Source organism: Drosophila eugracilis, unplaced genomic scaffold, assembly GCF_018153835.1.
Source record: "Drosophila eugracilis isolate 14026-0451.02 unplaced genomic scaffold, ASM1815383v1 contig_2088, whole genome shotgun sequence".
NCBI classification, from domain to species: Eukaryota; Metazoa; Arthropoda; class Insecta; order Diptera; family Drosophilidae; genus Drosophila; species Drosophila eugracilis.
In genome coordinates, this window is record NW_024572964.1 from 5801171 (window position 1) to 5822325 (window position 21155).

Below are 21155 nucleotides of genomic sequence, written 5' to 3' on the forward strand. Positions count from 1 at the left end.
ATCGAATGTCCGGAAATGCCTCGTACCAAACCGAACTAAACGGATCCTCGGACCCTCGGACAATGCCTGGCTGCACTTCCCCAACTGCAATTGTACTCTCTCTTTGCTTGTGTGTGTGTGTGTGTGTGTGAATGCTAGGACGCCTTGTTAATCCTGTTCCAATTACGCGCATGTAAGTGCCTGCCATTTCATCCCATCGCATCCCTAATGGGTACTTTCGCTCTCGTCCCGTTCTTTTGTCCCTTTGGCCGGCTTTGTCCATCGACCACTGGCCATCAGGATTCAGACCGGCTCAGTGCAGCCAAAATATTGATTACAGACAACTGTGCGACGGCTGGCACAAGCTGCTTTGTTTTGGGTTCTTTAGCATTTATTTATTGTTGATAAAAAATAAGACTGACCCTTAGTGACCCCTCAAAACATTAACAGCACTCGCCCTCTGGGCTTTCCCATGCCTTTCATCTATTTACTTTTGTCATCGATTGAGTCTTCAAATTACAATTTTTTAGCTCAGTTTTTAGAGAGGGAAAAACATTGTTAATTATTTTTAAAATGATTTTTAAAGAAGTCTAGAGGTATTAAAGTGAAGCTAGAATAGGGATCACATGTTTCTAAAATTTAAAACTATTTTCACGCCTATTTCTGAATGCTTTCTCTGATGCTTCTCCTTCTTTATAATAAATATTTATTAATAAACTGCAACTTAAAACTTTTCAATTACTAATTTCTGTTGATTTTACAACATAATTTCTAGAAATTCTATATTTGCAAGTCACTTTCACTCATAATCGTGCCAGTTCTTGCCAAATTTACGAACCACAAAATGTTCATTTGATACCTCCCTTGTGATCTCGATTTTTCAGTTACAGTTTCCGCCCTCGGATCCGCTGTCATCAATCGCATTGGTCATCGATTGGGCACGCCAGCAAGGCACGTGCCGAAATTAATTGCACACAAGCCGGAGTCAGAGGACGAAAAGGGAGGATGAGTGGAAAGAGGCAGGACGAGCGTTCGCAAATATGTTGCACAATGCAGTTTGCACCCCAACGAGGGGTTGAAATGCATCCAGAAGATACAGCTGCCCGGCACGCGACTGAAGTGAGGGTTGCAGGCCGCCAGTTGTTGTGCAGTTTTTTAGTGCAATTTTTTGGCACTCACCAATCAGAAGAGTTTGTTTTTTATGGAAATCATTTTTTGAGCAAAGGCTCTGCCTATCAGAAATACGCAAGATTTCGGGGTGTGCTAATATTTCATTTTATAAATCGGAGATAATTATTTATTGAGTGAGAAAATGAAGGAATGTTATATCATGATTGTTGGGAGATACTTTGAGATACTTTGAGGGCATGAACATGACACTCTGTTAGTTATTTTATTTTAGGTTATCATATAAGAATCATAAACTTAACTTTGATATTTAAATTTTGAGGTTACATCACCTAAAAAGCGCGATAGATCTTTTCTTACAAAAAGTCATTACATTCAACTTACATTTGCAACACAATTATTTCCTTGTATAGATACATAAATAAAAAACATAATTAGGAGTTATTAAAGCTTGACTGTATAACAGTTTAGACTGTCAAGTATCCTGAAGTACGCTCGGCTCACGCACCTATTGAGTGCCAGATAAAGATACAGATACATCCGAATAGGAAAGTGTGCTAGGCATGCAGGGTCTATTCTATGGTATAGCATGGCATGGTCTATGGCTCGACATAGATAAATTTGCCGCTCTCCAATCCAATAATGCTCTTTCTAGCGCGCTCTCTCTCTATGTTTTTCGGCTATTCTCCCCCCGTGATCGTCATGTAGAGTATCTGTCAGATACATTTACGCGGTCTAAACGCGCTCAACTCAAAACCACTCAACTCAGCTCGATGTTTTCCACGCTCACTCGCACACACACACACACACATATATATACAGAGCAGGGTCGAATATTGTTTTCAAGATACTGAGCTAAACATTTTTCGGGCCTACTGCGACCTTCCTAGAAATAGTCAAACGCAATGCGGAGTCAGTGTGACGAAGTGCGTCGTGCGCAGCGGCAGCGTTTTTCCTCGTTTTTCCCCTTCTCTTAGAAACCCCAAGAAATTCGAGAAATTATTGTATCTGCATGTGAATGCGTGCGGGCAGTGAAAGATACAGATACAGTTACATCTTTGGCCACACATGTGTGTTCGTTGGCAGGAAAACCATGCATTCGCAGTGAAGTTTTGAAAAAGAAAATAGAGCGAGTTTTAAAGCGAAAAATAAACCAATTAAAGTGGAAAAAAATCTATTAGGAAGCAAGGAAGTGAAATGGAAAACTTGCAATTGGAAAATGGTTTGGAAAGGAGGACCAGCCAGAGCTCGACTTCATCAGGTTTGTTTAGCGTGTAGAGTAGAGTGAAACTAATTTTTAACTAATGCATTAACGTCAGACAACACAACACTCCCTCCGTTCCTCTCCCCTTCGACAAACTTGTTTTGTGTTCCAAAAAAAGCGACAACAAAATCGAAATATGAAATCTTATCAAAGTCGAAGCTGATTGGTTGTGCGATCGCCCTAATATTTGGTTTCTGTTTTTGTCTGTTTTTTTTTATATACTGCGCAGTTCTTTATTCGCTGGCGTGTGTTTTTTACGGTTTCTGTTGTGTTTTTGCTATTCGTTGATTTGATTTTTATTGGCAAATCGTTTGAGGGGAGGAGGTGGTGGTGTTCCTATATAAAGAGGTGTCATCAACCCCCGAAATCATTGACCGACATTCTTTCCACAAGCTATACCCCACCCCTTCGACGATCAAGGACACACAACTGTCCAGTTAGGGATTATCCTCGCCTCAATGCATTTCAGGCAATAGATCTTAAAGATTTACAAGGCTAATTGTACAGGGAAACCAGTTTGCGACTTATACCTATAAGAAAGGAAAACAGAAGGGGACAATCCAAAAGGATAATCACACTAGCGGTGGTGGTTTGACCAAGATTTTCATTCAATTATAGTTTTTTCTTATCAGACGCAAAAGAATTTCCAAAGATCTTAGCATTCCATTCACGTTGTCGGGGAAATGTGAGTGAGTGAGTAAGAGGGGGAGGGGGCGACCTAGAAATGCCAACAACCCCCGAAAATGAAAATACTTGATTTGAGATAAGCAACCATGAGAATGCAGTCAGAGTATCTTTGTATCTGGGCGATACTACGACTGCGAGTACAAGTACAAGTACCTCATTTCAGAAAGATAAGCCAGCCCAGCAGTGAAATGGAAACGAGCGAAGTGAAAACAATTTATGAATGAATGAACCATCTACATCGATGGGCGTGTGTGAGTGAGATGAGCCCCTGCTTACTGCTTAGATAATGGAATGAATCCACTCCGCCGCTCTTCTCTGTTATTTCCAAATATGTCTTATAATAACAACGAAACCTGTTTTCTGCCCTCAATGGGAGTTGCGATGGGAGGGGGGTTTTCTGGAGGTCTAAAGAATTTGATGGGCGGGAAGGGTAGACGAAGAGAACCTAACCCAAGTTGAACTTGCCTCGCGGCAAATGGGGCAAGGACACGATGATGTTGAACAAAAACAAAACAACAACAACACAGTTCCTGAGTTCTTGTTCAGCTGCCTCTCATTTGAATAACAAAACCTTGAAGGGATTCCCAGACAGGATATCGAATTGAGTTCCTAACTCAAATTTCCTTTTTTTATTCCAAACAGCGAATCAGGCGAATCCTGCAAGTCCTGGCCAGGAATGCGGCTGTGTACGGCTGGGCAAATGCAAATGGTTCAACGTGGCCAAAGGATGGGGCTTCCTTACCCCCAACGACGGCGGCCAGGAAGTGTTCGTCCATCAGGTGGCTACTTCAAACTCCACAATCGAGTTATTTATGCTTATTAAATATTTACCCCCTTTAGAGCGTCATCAAGATGTCCGGTTTCCGGTCACTAGGCGAGCAGGAAGAAGTGGAGTTCGAGTGCCAGCGTACCGAGCGCGGTCTGGAGGCCACCAGAGTGTCTGGAAGGCAGGGCGAGAGCTGCCACGGCAGCACCTACAGGCCACGCATGTGAGAGCCTCGTCCAAAAATTCAACCCACACACCCCCACTAAATTTCCCTAATTCTAACACTTACTTCCACCCCCTAGAAATCGCCGAACTCGCCGCATGCGCTGCTACAACTGCGGCGAATTCGCCAACCACATTGCCTCCGAATGCGCCTTGGGTCCTCAGCCGAAACGTTGTCATCGCTGCCGCGGAGAGGACCATCTGCATGCCGACTGCCCGCATCGCAGTGCGGTGAGTACTGATAAGCAAATCTTATATTCCAATTAAGGATTTAACAAACTTCCTTTCTTATGCAGAACCAAAACCACAGCAACAATAGTAGTAGCAGTGGAACCCAAGAGAAAAGCGAAGAGGCTACCTAGGAAATGCTAGGGGAATGATCCTGGGACACAGGATTGGTAGTTGGAAGTTAAAAACTTCTTTGACAAGTACAAAATGGAAATCTAAGAAAAAACACGCATCAAATCAAAGAAACCCACGTACAACAAAACTAGCTACTACTTTTAGATATTAGAGGGGATATTAAACTTAACCCCAAAAATCAACATATACTAAGTTTATCCCCTATTTTAATATTACTTTCTAAGAACCATAGATACTAAGGTTTTTGACTACAGTACGAGTAAATGAATTAAGTTAGAAAGAGTATCTTTTGGTCTGCTATCTAAATTGAAAGCTTTTCCACCCCTGGGGTGGAACTTAAAGCTTCGTGATGATAAGAAAGTCCTGTTCGGCAGTCACGTGGCTGCTCACAACATTGAAGCTTTCCTTGGGGCAACAACACAAAACAGAATCACCATGAAAACGCAGAATCATTGTAAGCTGGAAACCTGAAACCCACCCTCTTGGTGCTGAAGCCACCACCCCCTGAAAGTGAAACAGCAGCAGCAGCAACAACAAACGGATTGGGCGAGGACATGGCCAGGAGGAGAGGAGAAAGTCCTGCCTTTTTTGTTCGCTCTCTTTTTGGTTCTTGGCCCTTTGGCCGTTTTTGTTGTGGTTTGTATGGTTCGCCATCAGTTTGCAACATTTTGTTCGGGCTCGCTCGCTTGCCGATTCGCTCTCGCGTTTTTTGTCCTTCGCCAAGGAAGCAGTGGCAGGATACCCAAAAGGATGCAACTAAGGCCTGAATCGAGCTCAGTCTCAGTTGATCTCTGCCAGAGAATTGTTGTGTGCAACGCGGCGGAATTTACATTTACAACATTTTAACACAAATTATAAAAAAAAAAAAAACAAAATATTAAGGACAGTCAAATCAAATCAGCAACCTTAAACAAAAACAATAACTTAGACAACTAAAAGAATTTCAACAAAGTTAACAAAGCGTTTCAGCAACAAATTTTCAAACCAATAAAATACAATTTAAAAATTAAAATTACAAAACAAAACCCAAAACATTTGTACAATTTTTTTGCATAAAAAGTAAAAGTTTTTCAACGCATAAAAATCTTAAAAAAATGAAAGATATGCAAACAAAAAATGCTGGCGAAAATTAAGAGTTCAAGGTTAAGAGAAAATGCAAAAAAAATACCTTTTTTAACTGGGAAAACAATAATAACGCCAGCATCAACTGACAATACCAATAACAATAGCAACGTCAACGTCATCGCATATTCATTTGGGCCAAACCACACACACTCACATACACATATAAACGAAAGCACAAACACACTAACACACTTAAGGGCACACAAACACACAGAGAGAATTTACAACCAGATTTACATGGGGAGCGCCTGTTATGTAATATCCTCCTTCTGACGCTGTCTCCTGTCATGTTCCAAGTCCTTGTTCCTTGTTCCTTGTTCCCTGTCCCCATTTCTCGTTTTCCCGATTATCCTATCTGTGTGTGTGCGTGTTCTTGGGGGTGTGGCATATGCCATGCACCTCGGATTTGCTGCCCCTACGGGTGCTAATTTGATTTAATACGCTGCATGGGCACGGCATTGAGACATCAGGCCGAAGGACGAAGGACACTGGCCGCCCATCCCATCTATTGGTAACTCATAAAAATAGGGACGCGCCAAGGTGTGTCTGCTGCGAGGTTCTTTGTTTTTTATGGCATGCAAATCGGGGCCATAACAAACAAACATATTACGCATACGCCGCGTGCTCGATGATGATTTGACTGAATTTTCACAAAAGACCATCCAACCAAACAAAAAAAGGAGTTATTGGGTTGGGCCTAATTAACGAATGTGTGTCATAATGCGACAGGCGTTAGTAGGTCAAGTAGATGCGATTCTGGGCGGTTGGAGGTCGCCGCAGGTTCAGCGGGGGGAAAAGCTTTGGCCAAAAGGGCAACCCGAGGACGAGGACGAAGGATGGGAACGGGAACGAGGTGAGATGAGATGAGTCGCGTTTTTGGAGAGCAAAACTGGGCGACAAACGAGTGCGAGTAAATAAATAGATGGGCGTTTCTGGCCATTCAGACAATATTACACATTCGCCCCGTGGCCCTGGGTGTGGGATAATCTCTCGTGTCCTCTTTGTATTTCAATTATTTTGCAATTTTATAAACTCTCAATGTTCGTTCCCACACTATAAAATCTTTCTCTCTGACTGTCGTTTGCACCTCACTTTCACTTTTTTTTTACTTTTACATCACCCACATTACAAAATGTACTCAAATTAATGTTTTTCACTCCCTATATTCTTGCACAGGCAACGTAAGAATGAATCTCTTCTACTCTCTGTCTCTGGCATGACTCGAATTAAAGATAACAAAACCTCTAACCTAAATAAACTAATCTAACAAATCCATAAACGGTTAAAAGTTCCAAAAACACAATGTACAAAGTCTAAACATGTTTAAAACTCCTACTTAAACAACAAACTAAACCGAAACCAAGGAAATTGCTGTTAAAGTGCTAAATCTATAAACAAAAAAACATCACTATATCTTCCAAATAAATTCTAAAAGGTAAGTTATGTAGAATACTTTTTTAATATATATTATTGTACTGGTTTTTTCCTACGATTCTCAGTGTTATTATTAACTTTTAATGCAATCTTACGAGCACCACTTTCCACTTGAATGAATTAGTTCAATTAAATCCGATTTTTGTACATGGTTTCTTTTTGCTAAACAATTGTATTAGGGAGATTAACTCCATGACACAAAACACCATTTTAGCTACAAGGGCATCTTTTCCACGGCCATGTTCCATGCGGGTAGACCGCGGCACACGTATATGCAGCAGTTATAGATATTTGGCTCCACCTTGCCTTGCTGCACCAGCGAAAGTATGGAGCACAGGCTGCCAATGTGATAGTTGGGCTGATCGTCCATGGTGGGCGTTTTTTCTTCCTTTCCTGGAATATATATTTAAAATGTAGGTCATGGAGGGTGGTTAGAAATTTAGGAAACATATTATATAATATACTAATGTCTAAGAAAAGAGCCTAAGTAAGCGCCCACCTTTTATAATGCCAGTTTTAAGCCAAGACACACGATCAATATGCGTCCAGGGCATTACTTTTTTATCTCCCGGAGCCAGCCAAAGGCTCAAGATTGTTACCGAAACTGTGTCCATATTCCCATCTAGGGCGGGCATCAGAGTGCCTACTATGGAGGGACAGAGAGCTCCGTGGTAGTAATCATGTGCTCCATACAATGCACTGTAGAGGCCCGTGCCTAGCATACGTGTGGAATCGCAACCAAATAGGAAGACTACGCTGCGGACCCGTGCCCGACAAATCACTCGTCCATTGACGTACTGCAGCCCAGAGCCGTGACCTGCATAGCTACAAAATATATTATAGGAATTCACCAAGCATTACTTCAATTAAAATTTCATCTTACACAAAGCAATCCGCTTGAAGGGCCTGTTTCACCATCACCTCCTCTGTGGGCACAGTTTGGAAGAGATGCTGCCACTGGGAGAGCCAGTACTCAAAAAAACTTCGCATCCTGCGGCCGGAGTTGACCAAATCGGCATCCGGATTGATTATACACATGCCTTGCTTTATATTCGTAGTGTAATAGCCATGCTTTATGCTTGATTTGTTATTCTGGTACAAACGCCACAGGCAATGTAGTGATTTGACGCGAGAGAACTCCTGGACGGTGACTAGTTGCTCCCAATGGAGGTGGTCCAGGCGCTAAAAACAAATATAGTTTAAATCTGTTGTTTTTTTTCGTTTTTATATGTTATACTACCTCATCAACCACCAAGATAGTGGGAAATCTTCTGCCCGCCAGGGGCTGGCGTTCCTCCACCTGCGTCCAGTCGTTGGCCAATCCCTTGAGCATATCGTACACCGACTGGATCTCGTTTTCATTTCTGGTCAGTTCATAGCATATAAGCTTGAGATCTGCAGCATTCAGTCGATTGGCATGCAAAGCCGCTTGGGATAGCAAAACACGCTGGTGACTGCTCCATTGATTGACCAAGCAGAAATCATCAACTTGGGTATTTATGATTTTGATCTGCTGCTGGACAGCAGTGCAGTCATATCGTTTGCCAAAGAATAGATAGCAATACGGAGAGATTATGTTACGAAAGTCGGAGAGCAGTTTCTGGGGAAGATGAGGAAGTGATTTTAGATTTTATAAGTGTAGGACGACAAACTCACTTGCAGAAAGGTGTCAAAGGCATTCAGCTCCTCCCAATACTTTTGTTTGGCCTCCTTGCCCTTCATATTTAGGGGATCTACGGTGACCACTCGCCTGAACCGCTCCACCAAAGTGCTGTACTCCCGAAAGAGATTGGCCAGTTCATCGCCGGAAAATCTTAGGCAAATGGGTCCAAGCTCGGGACTTCTACAGTGCCGAAGCAAGGTGAGATATATGGCTCCATTGCTGGCGATAATTTCGTTGAAAACAGAGTATGTGGTGGCGGGATTAAAGCTTTTGCAGAGCTGCAGGACACACCATTCTTGGGGAAGGCTATGGCATACGTCCGAGATGCGGGTTAGACCTGCTTCGGGATCCTGTATATCCTCTAGAAAATCCAGGTACTCTAAAGTTTCTTTCGTTGGCTTCTCTGGTGGTTTATCCAGCTCTTTCTGCTTGAGATATTTAATGATGTTCTGCAGGAATTTGTTTCTGCAGATATTGAATATTATAAATATTATATTTAGTCGGATTTCAATCTTGTTAACCCACTTTTTGTAGTCTTTTTTCTCCTGGCTAGAGGCTGATTTGATCAGCTCCTCCGTTGTCGGCCTCTGATTTTCCAGTTCCGCCGCTTCGGTAAGATAACGAAGATCTGTTGACTGAAATTGGGCCTTAACCTGGTAATAAATCGAGTGCTCTACATTGTCATTGCGATATTCCTCATCGGCGCGTAGTAAATTATATTCTGCAATAACATGGTAAATAATAAAATTTACCAATTTAGCTTGGTTTTTTATACTTACCCTTCGCCTCGGGGCCTACATCAGCACTGGTGAAACGGGACAGCATCTTGGCCTCACCCCCGGTTTCTAACATTTCCACGCTTATCTTATATTTTTAATTGTTTATTTTTAAACTCTGGCGGCGTCGCCGCTTATTAATCCACAAGTTGCCTTCTTCTCATACCGATAACCATAGCTGCGCTGCAATCTTAACCAACACTGAACTATCGATAGTAGATTCACGATAGAGAACTGGTTCAATTTATGTGGTGTTTTTTAGTACTTTCTTTGGATTTCGCGGTAATTTTGAAAACCATTCGAAAAATAAAATATAATTTTTATTTTATTAGTTCATTATAAGCTGATAATTAATACATAATAATAAATTAATCTTGTAATCTTTCGTTGAAGTTATATGGTTTTTATAAAACTCAAAAATTTTCTCTAATATTTTATTTATTTTTTTAATAAATATTATTTAAAAATGTTTGTGTGTTTTAATAATTACTTAGTAATTTGGGGCATTACAGCTTTTAGTACAACCCATTTTTGGTGGTTGTAGTTAGAAAAAGCTTTCCCAGTTGGTGCTTATGGCCGTTCATTCATAAAAACATGAATCGAGATGAAAAGGTGCACGAGATTGCAGGTTGGCCGAAAAACAGATGATAGGGTTGCCACGCTTCCTAAATAAGGATGAGCGGTGGAACTGCGCAGCAACCACACCCTCCAAATATGTGGCCAAAAATTATTACATTTTTTAAACACTAGATTTTTGGTAAATTTAAAAAATATACTGGTTATTTTTATTTAAAAATACCTTTTAAGAAAGTAAAGGCAGGACTTTATCCTTAATACCTTCTGGTTTTTGGCAACCCTAAACCACACCCTCCAGTTGCCCTAAAAAGCCTTACGCAACAACAAAAGCCAAGCACACACATGCATTTGTATAAAGTTTATCAATAATTGCAGTCATCAATAAAAACTTAGTCCTTTTCTTAAATCTAAAAAACTTTTTAGCTGTCACTTTTTGTTATTTGTTAATTTATATTTTTGTAATTTTTGTGACGCGCTTTCTGAAAGCTGCCGCTGCTTCTGCTAACGTCAGCTGCAAGCTGCAGTTTTCTAATGACGTCTTTTGGAGGCAGCAAGAGATAACGGCATTTAACCGAAGTGAGTGGGTGGTTTCACTTATACTATAAGCTGCCACGCCTCTTTTTGATATTATAAAACTTTAGTTAACGATTTTTAATATAAAAATATTTTAAAATTTTTATAAAAAAACATTTTTTTAAATTAAAAACTTTGAAATGCAGGCGGCTAGAGCGAATAATTACCGTTAAGGAAGTTGCAGCTGGTCGCTGTCTTAACTCAACGAAAGCTTCGTTAAATATTGAAATAGCGCAGAGGCAGAAAGGCTCTTTCACTCACTCTCTCTCGCAGCCACCGCCACCGCCACTGCCACTGCCGACTGCAACTGCGACGCCGACGTTAGCATCCTTTCTACTTATTAATTTTGATGTTGCTTTTCACTTTTACTTTGTGGGGAACGTGCTGTTTGAAACTTTTGCCTGGTGGGCCAGTGTTGGCAAATAGAGGCAGACCAGGCTTTAATTGGGAAATTCTCGCTTGATTGGCATGTTCGAAAAAGGCACATCCTTTAATCCCACAGTGAAACCCCCTTAACCAACCACCCACCCCCTTTTAATTCACTTCCCTTTATCCTTTATGTTTTCTTGTTGTTTTTTTTTTTTTGGCTGCATTATTGATGTCGCTAACTCGGCACGTTCGTTGTCCTTTCCGCCTAGCAAATTATAACATTAATATTACATTAACACACACGTACACTCACACTCACACACACACATATGCATTGGGGAGACATTAAAACTTTCGCACACACAGCAGCAGCACATGTAACGAAGGGCCAAAAACAACAGGACCAGAGCCACCCCAATAAAAGAAAAACAACAACGAACATAATAAGAGAGGATGTGTGTGTGTGTGTGTGCGGGTGTGTGTGTGTGGCACACATTCCAACAGTTGCAGCGACGTCGCTGCCAGCTGCGCAGTTGGCGTCGCAGCATCCCTCTGCATTTGAGCGACTCAAAACGAATTTCGAAGTCGACGTCGACGGTTGTGTCGCTTTTTTCTTGCTTCAAATAAAATACTCAACTAAACAAAATAAAGCGTTTAACTAAAATTTAAAATAAAAAAATCAAAATAATAAAAGCGAAATAGAAAAAATAAAGAGAATTCCTAAGAAAAGCCATTGGCAAAGAAGCGGAAAAGGTGTAGCATACTTTTGTGCCGTGGTGGAAAAAACGCCCACGAGGCAGACGAAAATGAATTAATCAAGTCAAATTCAAATTATAAACATAAACCAACCAAGAAACGACATTTAAGTAAATTAAGGTGTGGTGATTTATGCAACTTTTTTGAGGCACACACGCAGCGAAAAGTGAGGGGTGGTGAGGGGGATGGCAATGGTGATGGTGAAGAAGGGGGGTCAAAGCCACTGCACATACCTCTAAGCTAAGCCCACACACACACACACACTCACTCTCACAGCAAGAGGAGCAGCAGAAGAAGAAGAAGACTGAGAAGAAGCAGAGGCATACAAAATAAAGGATAACGACGGAAAACCAAGAAAGAAATCGAAATTAAAATATAAGCCTGTGGGAAAAGCGTAGAGGAAAGAAGAAGGGGGGCATAGCAATTTTCGGCTGTCGCTGTAATTCGACGCTCATCTCCTGCTCAACTTTGCTCTCTTTTCCCGCTCTTCATTGCTCGCTTTCTCTTCTCATCTCATCTTTGCTCTGCTCCTCTCCTGTTTCGTCAAGTGAAAACATTTCGTTTGGGCTTCGTCAAGTTTTGTAGGTATTTTGGCCACACGAAAATACACAGCTCCATCATCCTGCTCGTTTTCGTGGCGAAAAAAGGAAAATCTCAATATTTCCAGCCCAAAATCATACCGAAAATTCCTCTAAAATATATAAAATAAAGTGAAAAGTGATCTTTTAATAATTAACGAAATTGGTTTCTGAAATACCCCAAAAAAAGCAGGCCAAAACGAACTCTTTTTCGGTGGGCCGCGAAAGGCGTTGCCAAATCAAAAGGCCACAGGATAAAACAACAAATCTTTAACTAAAATCGAAAACTAAATCCTAAATCGCAGGCGAGAAGAAAACTATAACCAACTAAAAGATAAAATCCATTTAATATATACAAAAATTAATCATACGCACCGTTTAAAAAGCACCAAATGAAAAACTGACTAAAAGGGAAAACCACAAGGAAAACGCAAAGCAAAAATAAAGGACAAACAAAGGAATAAGACTCTCCAGAGAAGGAGCAAAGGCAGCAGCATCAGCAAAGAACATTCAGCTGCATAAATAATACACTCGACACACGCATACGTATACGCCATATAGGCCAGGACATACCAGCAGGATTCCACACAAACACACACTCACACATATATAGACGAACGGGCAGGACGTGCTCCTGTTCTATTATTTAACTGCTTTCAACGTCAGCACCACGTTCAACCCGACGAAAGTCGATTGAAAGCCGCCTTCAACGGCATCCCAGCATCCCTCTCTCACTAAAAAAAAAAGGAAAAAAGAGAGAGCATATCCTTTGTGTGACTGTGTGTGTGTTGGACAGCAGGAGCGACGTCCACGTCAATCCGCTCAATATTTATACATTGAACCGAGTCTCCTGGTCCACGAGTCTCGCGGCCCTCACAACGCAGACGCTCCTGGTCCTCCGCTTGGGCCCAAAATAAATAACATCTGACAGCTGCCCTGAGTCCTGAATCCTGAATCCTTAAAAGCACTTAACGGGCAAAGGGGAAACAGAAGCGGAAAGATACAATTTCCATAGGAAAACATCAACCAAACTGAACGCGATCTTAAAACACAAACAAAACAATGGGCGCCAAAGAAAGTGTCGAGGCAGCCGCCAAAATGAACGCCGATGGTTGGGGCCATGTGGAGGTGTGTATTATTTATAAAAAAAAAACAATAAACACATATACAAAGAAAAGAAAACAAACTAAAACCTATTCATAAAATCTATTCCATGAATTCCCGAACTACCAAATGTTTTTTCCAAATATGTTGTCATGGAAAATTAGGGCCTTAAAATGAAAAACTATTTGGAAAGTCATAATATTAGCTTTGTATGTTTATGAGGCGTCAATAAAAACAGATCTGAGATCATTTTTCTTCAAAAGTTTCTGAAAAGAAGCTTTAAATGTTACTAATTATTCTAATCAAAGAAAAATGTAGGTCAAGCATATTTTATTTTCCTGTCAGTAAATTAAGAAATTAAAAAGATAATCATACTATAAAAAACAGCACAACTTTCTCTTACTCGATATCATAGATAAAGCTAATTAAAGAATGTCAACTACTTAATGAAAACTTATAGTCGCCAAACATAATTCTTCAGCAGCCAAAGGTCGCCACCACAAATGTTTATTTTAACAAAATCCGCTTCTTGTGTTCTCTTCCCCTAAAGTATCTATAGAAATCCCCCTAATCTTGTCAACAACTTGATGATCCATTTCGATCTGTCGCTCATCGCCTTAAACTGTGTCAGACCGACGATCCCAATTGCAATTCTAATGAGAATGGAGAGGGCCAAGAGTAGATTGATTTTAAAAATAAGTTTCAACGAAAACACGTGCAACTAGCACGCGAATAGAGAGCAGTCCCATTTCCCCCAATTTCCCATTTTCCCTTTTATCATTTCCATTCCCATAACCACTCCGGAACCATATTCCCATGGCCCATTGTCATGGTGTGGTCCACTTGATGATCGCATGTGCATATGCTGCTCGGTCATATCTTGCCAGAGATCTGATCTCTTGAGTGAATGGAGAGCTATGTGGGCGGTATGTGTGGCGCTCTCTCGAGACGCCAAGAGATCCAAAAAAAAAAAAGAGACCTCAAATCTGAGAGATGAAAATACGTTTCAGAGATTTTCTTGCGAGTCAGTTTGCCAGTTCAGTTGAGTCTGCGGCGTGCATTTGTGATGTTGTTTTGGCTTTTTCAAGATCTCGTCAGCCCCGATCCGTAAACCGCAATTCGAACCGTTTAGAAGCCGGCAACAACCACTGAATGGCCAAAACCGATTCATAAAACAGGTGTCTGTGTGTGTCGCCCTCTGGGTCAACCGATGTAAACAAAAATAGCTATATATAAATATATGTATATATATATATTTGGCGCTATTATAGCGATCGAAATGTGCTTCTATTCGAATGAACAAACAACAAATGTGGCCAACATATGGATGGGCTAGACTGTGAATATTTTTAAAAATTTAATCCACATTAAAAATAAACTCTGTTCCATATCTCACCTCACCTCAGAGTTTGTTTTGCATCCATTTGGGAGTGCAATGAATGAGGTGTCCAAGAAAATCAAACGGGAAAAACTTCAAAGCACATTTTCCGCTTTTCATCGTGTTTGGCTTGAGTTATGCATCGCTTTTGTTTTTGACACCTACACAAGTTTTGCGTGGCGGGGGTGAAGGGGAAAATATTGCTGCACCAGCATTCGCACCTCTTGCTCTTTTCTGGCTTGATGATAATAAACTGTGGCGTGGGTTGCTTCAACGCTTTAATCTCACAGAGTCTAGCAGCTGGAGATCTGAATCTAGGCTGGGCTGCCTTCGTTGCACATATTTTTTGAATGTTTTTTTTTGTCAAAATTTATTGCAGCTTAAAGACGGTGTTTAATATGCTTCTTCCACTACCCACTTGATTTTTACTAATAGCCTTAAGGTAATATCTAAAAAAGAGGTATTGTCTAGCAAAATGCAAAGACGAAGAAGTGATAGTCTTTTTTTTAAGATTTTATTAAAAATGTTCAAAGGTTTTAAGTGTTTAAGCTTGATTTAGAATATTATGTTCCAGCCTGAAAAATAATTTTGATGCTTAGGAAGGAAGGTTGTTAGGAAGTTTGCTATAATTTTTTGTTTAAAATAAATATAAGATATATTTTAACATATATAAAGTGTATGTGCCATAAAATATAATATATTTAAATTAATAATTACTCCAAATTGATTTACTTACAGCGATCGAGTCGCTACCACAACCATCGGCACAACCAGCGCTCACAGTCGCTGAATCGCGGACAGGCGCTCTCGCAGGCGGACGTGAGCGGCATGTGGTGACATCGGGGTGCCTCTGGTAAAGGTAAGCTCTTAATCTTCCCCTATAATCACACCCAGAAAATAATCGAAACTTCCCATAGGATCTGCGGCAAGCTGCGCCAACTGCGCCATGGGTAACAAACTGAGCTGCTCCTGTGCCCCGCTGATGCGCAAGGCCTATCGCTATGAGGATTCACCTTGGCAAAGTTCCCGTCGTCGCGATGGCCATCTATTGAGGTGGGTCATGGTCTTAACATTCCGTACTGAACTACTCTTTTAGCCCGACTCTGTTTATGTTCTCTGACTGCCGAAAAACTTCGGGGGGCCTCCAACCAACCACCGCCACTACCAACAACTGAACCACAATTGAATTCGCTCTTTCGATAACTTTTTTCAATCCAACTAATTGTGTTCTTCTTCTGGTTTTTCTTTCTTTCACAAAAAAAAAATATATATATATATATGTATATGATACAATTTACAAACTACAACTAATGACAAAAACAAATCGAAACAAAAATACACATAAAAACCACAAATAAACACAATTTGATGCGGCTAAAAAACTACCAAAACCACCACAACAACTACAAATGTATCCTGCTTCAACTTTTCCTTCCTACCTACTACGACTGCAACTACAACTACAACTATAACAACAACAAAATGTGTTTCTTTGTTTATCCAATTTTCCTCTCCAATCCAATGAAACTAAAAATCTAACAATTGTGCACCAAATCCAAAAATTCGAATCCGGAAATCGAATCTCCAACTAAACCTAAAACCTAAACAAAATCAAACTACTACCATTCAATGTTCAAACTTAATTAACCAACGATAGTTCGTTCAGGTTGTGGGCAGAGGTCTTCCATGTATCAGCCAGCGGAGCCGGCACCGTAAAATGGCAACAAGTGTCCGAGGATTTGGTTCCTGTGAACATCACCTGCATTCAGGACTCGCCCGAGTGCATCTTTCACATCACCGCGTACAACAGTCAGGTGGACAAGATACTCGATGTGAGACTTGTGCAGCCAGGTGAGTGCACATTCGTTGGGGGGGTGGTCAACTTAATGGAGTTCCCTCATGACAATCTCTATCATAAACCCCCTTTCTTACAGGTACACGCATTGGCCAGGCATCGGAGTGCTTCGTTTACTGGAAGGATCCCATGACCAACGACACCTGGGGCCTCAACTTCACATCGCCCATCGATGCCAAACAGTTCCGCGAGTGCTGTGTAAGTATTCTCTTACGGTCTGGCAAAGCAAACATTTTCGCATAGCGACGACAACAACAATGCCAACCAAAGAAAAACCAAAAAAAAAAAATAAATCAAAAATATATATATACAAAAAAAATTGAAAAACAAAAACAGCCAAAGAAAAAACATAAAAAAAATATATGAAAATTAATTCAAAACCAACCTCAACCGATACCGATACCGAAAAAAAAGAATAAGAAAAACCTCAGCCACCCCACCACTAATACAGCAACACTAACAACAGAGGTCTGCCGGCGAGCTGTAATCATGCCCGCCAGCTGGAGCACTCAGCTGAGCCACCATCCCCGAACCACTACCAAAAACCAGAACCACCAAGACCACCGTACCAAGTCAAAGCCAAAAAAACCGTACTACCCACCCACAAAACACTCATGACACACACACACACACAGAACAGACTTAAAACACTGAGAGAACCAAGGTGCCGATAAAGATGGTGACGATTAAAATGATAACGATTATGATTATGATGTTGATGCTGCCGCTGACGATGATTATAATGATAATGCTAATAATAATAATGGCTATGAGCCAGTTGATGTTTGCTTTGCATATAAAACACATCTCCCTAGCTATGTACTTTAAATATCCACAATCAATCTCAAGGTTCAGTGCCGCCAAACACTCGAACAATCTCAAGATGAAATCATAATTAAGCTCTTCATTCGCTCACTATCACCGCAGAGTCACGGTCACTGTCATAGTCACAGTCACACTCAAAGTTTATGCCAAGTGCGAAATTTTTATTTTGCAAAAAGTTGAAATTAACCTTGTCTTTTTTCAAACCATGTTAGAAAGATTTATATCATATTTTTCAATACCACAACAAGGAAAAATATAAGCTAAAAGTGATAAAAAATATGATCAATAACTTTGTTTAATTTGCTTAAATTATCCAAAAAAGATTTAATATCTCTCTTTCAAATATCGTAAGAAGGTGTCTAAAAGTATGCAATTGTATATTTTATAGCTTAAACCTGATATGTAAATTTTCATTAACTAAATCCGCAAATTTTGGCTTCGCATAAGCACAGTTTCAATCATCGTCACAATCAATATCCCCGCATAAACGAAACTCTCAAAAACACTCACCGAAACATAACTCCTTCTCGAACTCGCTAATTAGTTAGAAAACTTGACGATTTAAACAAATTGGTTCGCTGGAAATTTAAGACAATTTTTTCGTTCATTTTTATTTGGTTTCCAAAATTCCTAATAAGTTGTAGAAATTTGCGTTTATTGTTTTCTAGTTTTAGCCATTGACAAATTTGGCCAAGTAAAGTATAATCGTAGAATTAATAGAAAAACACTCACACACATGCAAACACAAGCACACATACAGAGACATGCACCTGAAAAAATGATTACTTACTTCATAGTCAGAAATTGAGAGAGAAAAGTAAGAAACTTTAAAGAACCAAAAAGACATTTGGTCCGTTTTATAAAACTAATCAAAAAACATAAAACTAAAAACTTTGATAATGTAAATAAAATATACTTATTAACCCAATTAGACATTGCCAAAACCCCAAATAATATTATAATCAAAAACTGATAATAAGTTCAGTCAAACTTCACCCTCTATACTACTTAATTTCTGACCAAATCATCCATTGAGCTATCATCTCAACAGAAACATTTCGAAACTGAAACTAGAATCCATCTATATAGAACACTTATCATACGCCTATTTAATATATAGACTCTAATATATTGTAGTCAGACATTAACTATCTGGACTAGCCAAGTCTAATAATTGTTTCATTTTCTTTTCTTACTTTGCGCATCATTTGTTGCAGGTGTCTTACATTGTAAAAAAATACGTTAGTATCGCTTCATATTGTTTCTTTCCCACTGTGTACAGTGTACATCACACATAGCCGTCACACACAACCACTGAATATTTATTGTTTCACCTAAGTGTCGTTATGATCGCCAAAAGAAAGATTATAATAATAATAATAACAATATCCATGTAAAAGTTCACCCCCTCTTAATTAAATGAATACCTCGTTTCAATCTGAAATGTTGGGCATGAGTAAGATCCTTCCATAAGTGTTTCACATCACAACAACCACATACTGAGTGTCGTAATTGTTGTAAAGTTTTCTGCTCTATGTGTCCACCCAACCACAGAACCACCCAATCCACCAACCACCAGACCCGATTTCTCCACCCCACACACTCTCGTCTTCACCCTCAGTGTTCATCTGAAGTTGCCCGTTTTGGGGATTCATTTGTAAATGTGATTCATCCAAGTGCAAAGATGAACAGCGAAAACTATCCGATAACACTGAACGCAGACAGACAAAAGCCCCACACATACACCTACACACACACAGACACACACACTAAAATTTGTTAAATGTATTTATATTATATATTCTTTCATTTCTTTTTCTCTCTTCTAATCATTTTTCGAAATCATTGTCGAAACACGCCAAACTCCAAAAAAAACTATAAATCCTTCGAAATATTTCATTTTTAAATGCATTTCATTTCGTACTTCAATTCGAAAACATTTTCAAAAACAACCAATACGAAAATAAAAACCGACGGATATTTCTTTCGAAATTTATGAATGAATAACACGCAACTCCAAACAAACAACAAACAAAACTCAACAACAACTCAACAACAATACTACAATACCTCAAAAAAAACCCTCGATTTAAAAAAACAACATTCTAAATGTACACCACGATTCTATCTGAAATCTATTTTATATATGAAACCCCTCTCGTTTCCCCCCCTTCGAAATGCTTTTATTATCTAACAATAATTTTATTTAACTACTCTAAATATATATTTATGTATAAATCTCGATTCGTTTGCATTTCACGTGTGCCACAAAAAATAAAAAAAAAACTAAAATTAAAACTGAAAAACCAAATATTAAATTTCCGTTGATAACTGAATGAAAAATGTATGTTAATTAAATTAAAATATTGAAAATTCGACCGCAATGATGATCGATGTTAACGATGTAAATAACTGTGGAAACCTACAAATGAAAATGCAAAAGAAAAACGCAAAACGCTTTAAAACAATCGCACGTATCCTCTACTACAATACCGTTACCTATCCCCTACAATCCGTTTCCGACGAGCCCTAATCCGATCCCCCCATCCCTGATATCCCGATCTATCCTCTCCCACTCCAAAATCCCATGCAAGTGGGCGGTTTACGAATCGAAGATATTTTCAAAAATCAAAATCAGTATCACTCCAGTGAGAGCTAGATTTGATAGTTAGGATGTTCAGCTACTGAATAGTTGAAGATATAGCGCATATATATTCTTGGAGCATCATTTATCGCCTCGAAGGCGGCTTCCATGGAGGTTTCTGAAACCACAAAACGAATCCAAATGAATGGAACTTAGATATATCTATATATCTCTATATATATATATTCAAGCAAACGCACATGCTTACAATAAATTGTTAAAGTTAACCCAAAGATCAAAGTTGTATAATCAAAAGAAATGTTAACGTTAGGCTAAGTCAATGTTCAGCTGAAACTAAGCTTTATCGCTATATAGAACAATCAAAGTTGTGAGTTATATAATTGCGCTTAGCGCCGAAAGAGAGATACAAGATCCCAAAAGTTTAAGCCAAAATCAAAAGCCCGTTTGTGTCCCCAACACACACTCTACTACCTAATGAAAACTGCTTTCACTATCTAGTTATTGTACTAAAGTAGATCAAGGCTTTCAGCACCCAAAGTCAAGCTTCAAACTTTTCTTCCTGCACCCTCTACTACTACTACTCGTAGACGTTCTTTAAGATATTTCAGAACACCTTTTTTCAAAAAAATAAACACACAGACACTCAAAGCTTTCGCCGAGCTGCCAAAGGCAACTCGTGCCACAGATCTCCTCCAGAAAAGAGAGGAGACTTGCACCCCAAAGTGTACAGATACATGGGTGTTCTCACCAAAAGTTAGTTAGTGAGACAGAGTAGAAAAAAAAAGAGGAGAAACCGCACACACAGAACCTTGTAATCCCAATCAACTAACCTAATGATAGTGCGACGTTTTACAGTCGCCTTCTTTCAAATTTTCACGAAAGGCCTCGTCGTCGTACTCGCTGAAATTGGACCCCCCCGGCAAGGGCAAGGTGAAGGCCAAACGAAAGCCGCTCAGCACTCCGGCGTCGCCGTCGCGCGTCCGCCAGGAGCCCCAGTGCACCTGCATGTCCGCCGAGCAGTATGCGCGCCTGCGAACCGATCCCCGTGTTAGAGGTGAGATTACTACTCCATAAGCCCCGAGTCAAGACAAATAAACAGAAAAAAAAAATGAGAATTTCCCCTAAACAA

The 21155-nt window shown here is 39.9% G+C and overlaps 4 protein-coding genes across 15 annotated transcripts in view; 3 read left to right on the forward strand and 1 right to left on the reverse strand.

The window, feature by feature from the left end:
* The first annotated feature begins 2001 nt into the window (after window positions 1–2001).
* Window positions 2002–4689, forward strand: LOC108107637 (protein lin-28 homolog). The gene is made up of 5 exons (XM_017215222.2): window positions 2002–2368; window positions 3701–3837; window positions 3899–4047; window positions 4127–4277; window positions 4343–4689. The coding sequence occupies exons 1-5, from the start codon at window positions 2305–2307 to the stop codon at window positions 4406–4408; spliced, it is 567 nt and encodes a 188-aa protein (XP_017070711.1). The 5' UTR covers window positions 2002–2304; the 3' UTR covers window positions 4409–4689.
* Window positions 4690–6984: 2295 nt separating this feature from the next.
* On the reverse strand, window positions 6985–9818 carry LOC108107635 (separin). Of its 2 annotated transcripts, XM_017215221.2 has the most exons (7): window positions 9411–9816; window positions 9157–9352; window positions 8625–9096; window positions 8209–8568; window positions 7852–8150; window positions 7468–7793; window positions 6985–7361 (listed from the first exon to the last, which is right to left on the reverse strand). In XM_017215221.2, exons 1-7 carry the CDS (start codon window positions 9481–9483, stop codon window positions 7183–7185), a joined length of 1905 nt encoding a protein of 634 aa, XP_017070710.1. In that variant the 5' UTR covers window positions 9484–9816; the 3' UTR covers window positions 6985–7182. The 2 variants fall into 2 exon arrangements, with proteins under 2 accessions (XP_017070710.1, XP_017070709.1); XM_017215220.2 differs by having other exon boundaries at window positions 8625–9352; window positions 9411–9818.
* A 922-nt stretch (window positions 9819–10740) lies between these two features.
* On the forward strand, window positions 10741–15578 carry LOC121529912. Of its 2 annotated transcripts, XM_041817986.1 has the most exons (3): window positions 10741–11801; window positions 12259–13387; window positions 15480–15578. In XM_041817986.1, exons 2-3 carry the CDS (start codon window positions 13322–13324, stop codon window positions 15576–15578), a joined length of 165 nt encoding a protein of 54 aa, XP_041673920.1. In that variant the 5' UTR covers window positions 10741–11801; window positions 12259–13321. The 2 variants fall into 2 exon arrangements, with proteins under 2 accessions (XP_041673920.1, XP_041673921.1); XM_041817987.1 differs by lacking the exon at window positions 10741–11801 and having other exon boundaries at window positions 11858–13387.
* Window positions 15579–15686: 108 nt separating this feature from the next.
* Window positions 15687–21155, forward strand: part of LOC108107634 — an 80790-nt gene continuing 75321 nt past the window's right edge. For 4 of the 10 annotated variants that reach the window (XM_017215216.2, XM_017215217.2, XM_017215204.2 and 1 more), the window contains exons 1-4: window positions 15687–15794; window positions 16399–16592; window positions 16676–16794; window positions 20882–21080. In XM_017215216.2, the coding sequence (XP_017070705.1) occupies window positions 15688–15794; window positions 16399–16592; window positions 16676–16794; window positions 20882–21080 (619 nt within the window). In that variant the 5' untranslated portion in view covers window position 15687. Of the gene's footprint in view, window positions 15795–16398; window positions 16593–16675; window positions 16795–20866; window positions 21081–21155 lie in introns of all 10 variants that reach the window. The other 6 variants (XM_017215212.2, XM_017215205.2, XM_017215214.2 and 3 more) reach the window with 4 other exon arrangements.